This window comes from Pagrus pagrus, assembly GCF_965226575.1.
Source record: "Pagrus pagrus genome assembly, chromosome: 1".
Classification (NCBI taxonomy): Eukaryota; Metazoa; Chordata; class Actinopteri; order Spariformes; family Sparidae; genus Pagrus; species Pagrus pagrus.
In genome coordinates this window covers 22,846,636-22,854,295 of record NC_140185.1, presented here as the reverse complement: position 1 = coordinate 22,854,295, position 7,660 = coordinate 22,846,636, and the positions used below count along the sequence as shown (strand labels likewise).

Genomic DNA, 7,660 nt, shown 5'->3' with positions numbered 1-7,660 from the left:
TGTACGGACACGTGTAGGCGCTCATGTGCTCAACAGTTTGGCTGAAATCTCTGAACACTTACTAAAAATAAAAACCCAGTGTGTCAGATACTATTGTGGCCTGGTTGCAATGTGCTTGATGGCACTCCAATGTGTTAGTTTCCATTTTAAAAGTCATTAGCTGTCAGCTAACTAATGTGTTTCTCTGTGTGTCTCTACTTTCAGGTCGCTCTTTCCTGTCCTTCTCCCAGTACATCTTTCTTTACAGATATTCTTTGTCAAGCCGCCAAAGTGGAGAGTGTCGTTGCACCAGGGGGTCCTTCTCGTTTCAGGTATTTCACTGCCCTATCCCCTTTTATACTGAAACCCTTGCCACTATCTCACACAAAGCCTTAGGATCACATTTTCTTATCTTAAGTTAAAACCTTTTTTTCTTTTTTTTTTATTGTATCACAGCGTAGGGGGAGGAGGTGGGGGTGCACCTCAGCACTATCCCAAGACTGTCTGCAACAGGTGATTTTTCAACTTTTCCTTTCACATGCAGCACCCAGACACTAGTCCCAGTTACATAATAAATACACATCGAAATTGGGCTTTATGTGCATTCCCACATATTATTTTACATCAGCACCTCTGGGGGAAAAGGGTGTCTCTAATAAATGGCTTTCAATGCCCCTGAATATACTTGTGTATGGCTTGATGCCATGACAGGGTGGTGGTTTCCTGTAGGGATATAGCTTCTCATTTGGAAAAAAATACTTGACAGCTTTTACTTTGAAATTTCATGACCTTCTACCTCATTGGCAGGGGTTCAGGTGTTGCCAATGTCAATATTTTGATACATGAGCTGGTAGCATGCAAGCTCAAGGGGTGTTTTTCATTGTAACTGCTTTTCTCAGATGATCAAACATGTACCAAAAGTCATGCTTAATTATGTAAATTATGGTAGGAACAACATATTTGCAGTTTGTGGCTGAAATGTACAGCCCATTGTAAGTCAGTTAATCTCTCACGGCAAACCTTCACGCTCAAAAAATGCGAAACATGAGAAAACAAACATGTCAAGACAGTTGTTTTACATCTGAAGGACTGCATAACAGTAGAGCAGCTGATTGTGTCACACCCTGGCAATGTGACTACAACCTTTTCCCTCATGCTCATTTGATTATCAACAGATTTTAGTGTTAGTTTAGTGGCATTGCTGTAAGTTGTGGCAGGGTCTTTGTATTTTGATCACCATAGATATCAGGGCTAGATAACTGCGAAAAGGTTTTGTTTTCCTGTATTATAACATTATCTCCGTTTTGTGTTTATTACAGCGAGTTCCTGGGGAAAACCCCAGGTCCTGGCGTTCAGAGATGGGTACCTTCTCGACGCATTAGAAGAGATGCAAACTCCTACAACGAGAAAGGGCACAAGGATGCAATCTTCAGGAAAGTGAGAGGGTAAGTCTTCACTTCAATCCATTTTTACTTCAGTTACACTGATCTTAAAAATGGTACTGTAATATTATTGACATTGTAAGATAGGACCTGAATATGCCACTGAAGATTAGTTGAATTGATGGTGTTATTGCTACGTTGTCTCCTCTTCAGCATACTTAATAAGCTGACACCTGAGAAGTTTGACAAACTATGCCTGGAGCTCCTCAACGTTGGCATAGAGTCAAAACTTGTCTTAAAAGGAATCATCTTGTTGGTGAGTATTCTCTTTAACGGTCTTCATGTACACATATTGTAACTTTATGGAAATTGGCACTTAATTTATTTTCTATTTCTTTCACCTAAGATTGTTGACAAAGCCCTTGAAGAGCCCAAGTATAGCCAGTTATACGCTCAACTATGTCTACGCTTGGCAGAGGATGCACCAAACTTTGAAGAGCCAACATCAGAAAATCCAGCAACACAAAAGCAGAATACTGTAAGTTGTTTTTGACAGTAAGATTTGAATATGTTCTTGAATTACTACTTTCTGGTATTGTCCGTTTGGATTTTGAACAAATTTTTGTTTTACAGACCTTCAGACGGCTTCTGATTTCCAAGCTTCAAGATGAATTTGAGAACCGTGCCAGAAATGTTGAACGTAAGTAAATTACATACATGATACATATGACGAGTTACAAAACACATTTGGTCTTGTATTAAATTAATTATTTAAAAAATTCCTTTTTTGTTTCTTCTATAGTCTTTGACAAAGATGACGCCCCACTCACCTCTGACGAGGAGGAGCAGCGTGCTATTGCAAAGATCAAGATGCTGGGCAACATCAAATTCATTGGCGAACTTGGCAAACTCAACCTTATCCACGAATCTATCCTTCATAAGTGCATCAAAACAGTAAGTTTTGTTGAACAATATTTTTTACATAGTAAGGTGTTATCATGAACCCAATTTGTTTTCTTACCTTAATTTTTAACCTCATTTCTTTTAAAGCTGTTGGATAAGAAGAAGAGAGTCCAACTCAAGGATATGGGTGAAGATTTGGAATGCCTCTGTCAGATAATGAAAACAGTGGGACCTAAACTTGATCACGCAAAGGCTAGGGTGAGTATGTGGGGAAAACAACCAAATGACAGTGTTGCCTAAAATCCCTTTGTTCCATTTACTAACAAGTAAATTCTCATTCCAGTCTTTGATGGATCAGTACTTTGGCCGCATGCAGTCCTTAACGATCAACAAGGAGCTGCCAGCAAGGATTCGTTTCCTGCTGCAGAATACAGTGGAGCTGCGGGCGAACCACTGGTCACCTCGTAAAGCTCACGTTGACAACGGACCGAAGACGATCAACCAAGTTCGTCAGGATGCAGTAAAGGTTAGTCTACCTGGTCTACTTTGGAGATGAATTGTCTGTTTTAGAATGATTCGTGATATCAAATATTTAACTTTATCCTTACAATCTGATTGTGTGTTGCAGGATTTGGGTGTTTTTATTCCACCTTCATCCGATGCAATGAGGAATGACTTCTTCATGGAGAACTCCTTCCTTCCAACGAAGATCAAGTTTGACAGGGAACCTCTTGGTGGACTGGCTGATATGTTTGGACAAATGCCTGGTATGTGAGCGATACGCCATCACCTTGATGTATCAATCAAGCAAACATCCTCTATCAATGTTTTTAATGTTTGCTGTCTTGTTTTTGGTAGGAATCAGCATAGGTACAGGTCCAGGGGTCATTCAGGACCACTATTCCCCAACCATGGGACGTCATCGCACAACCCCGCACTACAATGGCCATGCTGTTAACGGCAACGGTTCACACCAGCCTCAGTTTGAAGCAGGAAGCAAACCATACATAAAACCAAGCCAGGTATGTACAGCACATCTACAGTGTATGTTTCTTTGTCCTTTTTTTTGTTTTAGTGAATCTAGGAAGTCAGTGTTCCTCACTATAAATCTGTGAAATCTTTTTTCAAAGGGGCAGAATTCACCAGTTTTCAGCCATAAACAGAATCACTCAGCGCAGATGCAAATGCAGATGCAGTCCAAGGATATGGCTCCACGTTTCAGCAAGAAAGGGAAGCTCAATGCTGATGAGGTACGACCACTTGCATTCATAAACTAAGATCATGTTTGTTCTTGTTGCGTCTTTATGTTGGGAGTAGGCTGGGCCAAAATTAAATCGATCCTGTTGGCTGTCTTCATCCCTTTAGGTCAGTCTGAGGCCAGCACAGTCCTTCATCTTGAATAAAAAACAAGTGCAGAAGCCACAGATGACGATGATTCCTGCCCAAGGTTCACCGCTAGGACAGGTAACATTTTTTACTTTATAAACAAATCTGTTGATCTGATGTGGTAGTCCCAGTGAACATATACTCATTTGGCTTTCTTTTTGTAGTCTCCACAGCTTGGCCTGAAAATCAACCCTCCTCCTATTCAGGAAAAACCTGCCAAGTCAACTAAAAAAGCTCCTCCTACAAAGGAAGAGTTGCAGAAAATGACCGTACGTTTCTCACTGTGTGCTTCCTTTATCCACGTTATACTGTATGTCTAGCATACTGAATCTGACTGTCATTTCCTCTTCAGGAGACATTGGTGGCAGATTACCTGAACAGCAAGAACATCGATGAGGCAGTGAATTCTGTGAGGGAGATGAAAGCTCCAAAGCACTTCTTGTCCGAGATGCTGAACAAGATTGTGGTCTATTCACTTGATCGTTCAGATGAGGACAAGGAACATGCAAGCACCCTGGTTCATGCACTCTGCACAGAGGGCATTGTCACTGGAGAAAACCTAATGCAGGTCAGTGTTGTAACCTTCAAATTGTTTAAATTAATCGGAATGTAAAAAAACCTTTTACCATCTGAATGTGAAGCTGTAGTTCAGCATTAACCATTCTGTTTGTATTTGATAGGCCTTTTTGGGTGTTCTGGACCAGTGTCCCAAGATCGAGGAAGAAATCCCGCTGGTTAAGTCCTACCTGGCACAGTTTGCAGCTCGCGCCATCATTGTAGACCTGGTCAGCATCACCGACTTGGCCCATCCGCTGGAGAATGGTGCACATTTCCCACTGTTCCTGCTCTGTCTGCAGCAGATGGTCAAACTGAAGGATCGTGAGTGGCTGGGTGACCTGTTCCAGCAGAGCAAGGTCAACATGCTGAAGATGCTACCTGGTAGGTGTAAACCTGCTCTGACCACATGTTGTTTTGCAAGTGTGAGTCTTTTATTTGTACTGATGGGGATTTTTTTTTTTTTTAATCCTCTCATAGAATGCGACCAGAACAAAGACAGGATGCTGGAGATTCTCGAGGGGAAAGGTCTCAGCTTTTTGTTCCCACTCATGAAACTGGAAAAGGAGCTGCTGAAACAGATCAAAGTAGATCCCTCTCCACAGTCCATCTACAAGTGGATCAAAGACAACATCTCCCCTAAACTCCACACTGACAAGGGCTTTGTCAACATCCTCATGACCAGGTACAGCAGTGGACCGTGTGTCCAATGAAATCAATCTTTGATTTAAAAAAAAATATATCTTGGAAGTCAAGTCTTCATTTTACAATAATTTGATCATCTTCTTGTCTGCCAGTTTCCTGCAGTACATTGCTTATGAGATCAACCCTGACGATGATGAAGAGCAGCATGCGTCACCCAGTAAAGAGCAGCTGGACGAGGAGAAGCAACTTCTGCTGTCTTTCAAGCCAGTGATGCAGAAGTTCCTGCACGATCACATCGACCTGCAAGTCAGTGCAATGTATGCCCTGCAGGTCCACTGCAGCACGAAGGGTTTCCCCAAAGGTACGTACGCACACTTGTTAAGTGTAACAGTGTTGGTCTGAGTGAGGGAGGGTGTTGGTGCAGAAGCTTGATGTTTGCTCTTCTGTTTTCAGGCATGTTGCTTCGCTACTTTGTAAACTTTTATGACATGGAAATAATCGAAGAAGAAGGCTTCCTTTCATGGAAAGAAGATGTCAACCAAGAGTATCCAGGGAAGGGGAAAGCATTATTTCAGGTAATTTTATGTCCACTGCTTGAGATTATTTTTTGTTGGTACAGTTTTTCAGCTACCTGACAGAACAGCAGCTTTACATGTTTATGTGCTCACTAGTAGCCTGGTTATGATCAGGTTTTTTTAGTATTCCAGACGAGTGCATGTAAACCTCATATCCTTTGTTCTAGACAAGTGGATGTGCTAGCTGGAATACTCATAAAACCAAATTCTGTGGCATGTAAATGCCTTTTCTCCAAGTATCTGACCATCCTTTTGTTGGAGTCCAGCCCTGGTTACTGTTCTGATCATGTGTACAGGGTTATAAAAATGAGGCTGCAATGATTCCTTGTGGTCCCACTCTTAAGCTGTTGGCAAATAAAGGCAGGAAAAATGCCCCAAAACCAGGATATGGCCATTTCCACTTGTGTATATATATTTTTGAAAACGTACATTACTCTTTACGGTTGACTCTCGCTCTCTAATTGCTCAAAAATCTGATGCCCATTCATGTTTTACTCACAAACTGATCGCTTCAGGAAAAGATAACTTTGCCTAATGGAGATATTGTGTTGATGGCACAGGTGAACCAGTGGCTGACCTGGCTGGAGACTGCAGAGGAAGAGGAGTCTGAAGATGAAGATTACTGAGGAACAGGCCAAAGCCATGTGTTATCAGGATGCAATGAAAGATTTATTTTTTACTTTATACAATTTCTTTCTTCTTCTTTTTTTTTTTTTTTTTTTTTGTCTTCATGCCCTTCCCTCTCAACTCCTCCTCTAGTCTTGTTTATTTCCTCCAACCACTGTTACAATTCATTCCGCTATGAAATGTTTTACCAGATCAAGCCAGCCTCACCACCATCTTTATTGTATTTATGCTTTTTCTTTCTGATTTTCAACCTTCTTTGATGTCCTACAGCAGATGTTTTATACATTTCAATCATCTTGGGAAATGTTTTCTTTTAACAGTAGGTAATGTGCAGGAAATTACCAGCACCAGAACCTGACCCATTTGTCACCTTTTACATCTGGTCGGAGTCACCAAGTGCTGCCATAACTATTAACTTAAAAACTGTTTACAAAAGAGAAAAGCCTCCGACATTGCAAAGAGTCTTTTCTCATTTTTATCTGCTTTTGTTAATCAGTTTTTAGATGCACTTTGCTCAACACCATGAGTCGTTGCAATAGTAAAATACACTTTCTTTGATTTTGTAGAAACAATCCTAAGTTGCAGTTTTTAGCTTCCTTGATTTAATAATGGTTTCCTTGTGCTTGATAGCAGACCATTTAGTCTGAAAATTCATAACAATCTGGATTTGATGATGTCTAACAGCAATGGTTTTTTGTTTGCACAGTGTGATTCCAGTTACCCACTGTTATTTTAACAAATCAAGAGCTTTTTTTTTTTTATGTACAAAACGCTTGTGCTGTTAGGAATAACTCTGTGTGGCCTTTTTTTAATTTATCAATTCATATGGATATACCTCTAATGTATCTCGGACTATACTTGAATGTCTCGATTTTAACTTTGAGACAGCCAAAGCTTAGTTTCCTGTGCTACAGTCGTTCACCACCATGTGTGGAAAATTTTACGTCGGTTTGCCATATTTGTCAAGTTTTTAAATGGTCTTTTTATCTTCATGAAATTATAAAGAATGCACTGTGCGTGTACACTTAAACCTTCTTTTGGAGTGTCAGCACAGGAAGTTGAGTGTACAACTACAGATCAACCTTGAATAAAGTTTAACAAATCATTTTATTGTCCTGAGGGTTTTTTTTGTTGTTGTTTACACATGGGCATGTAGTTGTAGATCTTGAAAACCTGGGTCAAATCATAAGTTGTTAATTTTCCTTCAGGTATCACACAACCATTTTGAAAACTGAATTTTACTACCCATGTTCCTCAAATCCAAAGCCGTGTTGGGTTATGCTGAACACATCTCCAATGTATCTAACAAGAACCAGAGCACATTGTACATAAAGGTTATATTTGTTATAGCTGCTTGGCTCCATATAAGTGCAGACATGGAGCTCATATAAACTTGATCACTTGGGACAGAAATGATCTTTTACTGTATAACATCCTGTTAACGTACTGACATCTAACTAAAGATTTTGGTTAAGAGGAAAATGACTTCTTGGATCCTTATCAATGTCATTGATCCTATTTTTGATGAAATCCACATTTTAAGGGATGCAAACAATTTGTTTTAAATTTCTTCAGAGCCATTTTCAGCTGGTTGCAAACTTGAATCTA

General features: G+C 40.2%; 1 protein-coding gene across 1 annotated transcript; it reads left to right on the top strand.

Moving 5' to 3' along the window:
- The first annotated feature begins 208 nt into the window (after nt 1–208).
- Nucleotides 209–7,157, top strand: eif4g2a (eukaryotic translation initiation factor 4, gamma 2a). Its single transcript, XM_084356237.1, has 19 exons — nt 209–311; nt 1,299–1,424; nt 1,575–1,677; nt 1,768–1,899; nt 1,995–2,061; nt 2,164–2,315; nt 2,412–2,522; nt 2,608–2,790; nt 2,893–3,031; nt 3,123–3,286; nt 3,395–3,514; nt 3,630–3,728; nt 3,815–3,919; nt 4,003–4,218; nt 4,331–4,589; nt 4,686–4,890; nt 5,003–5,211; nt 5,304–5,425; nt 5,986–7,157. Exons 6-19 carry the CDS (start codon nt 2,232–2,234, stop codon nt 6,049–6,051), a joined length of 2,082 nt encoding a protein of 693 aa, XP_084212363.1. The 5' UTR covers nt 209–311; nt 1,299–1,424; nt 1,575–1,677; nt 1,768–1,899; nt 1,995–2,061; nt 2,164–2,231; the 3' UTR covers nt 6,052–7,157.
- Nucleotides 7,158–7,660: the final 503 nt, after the last annotated feature.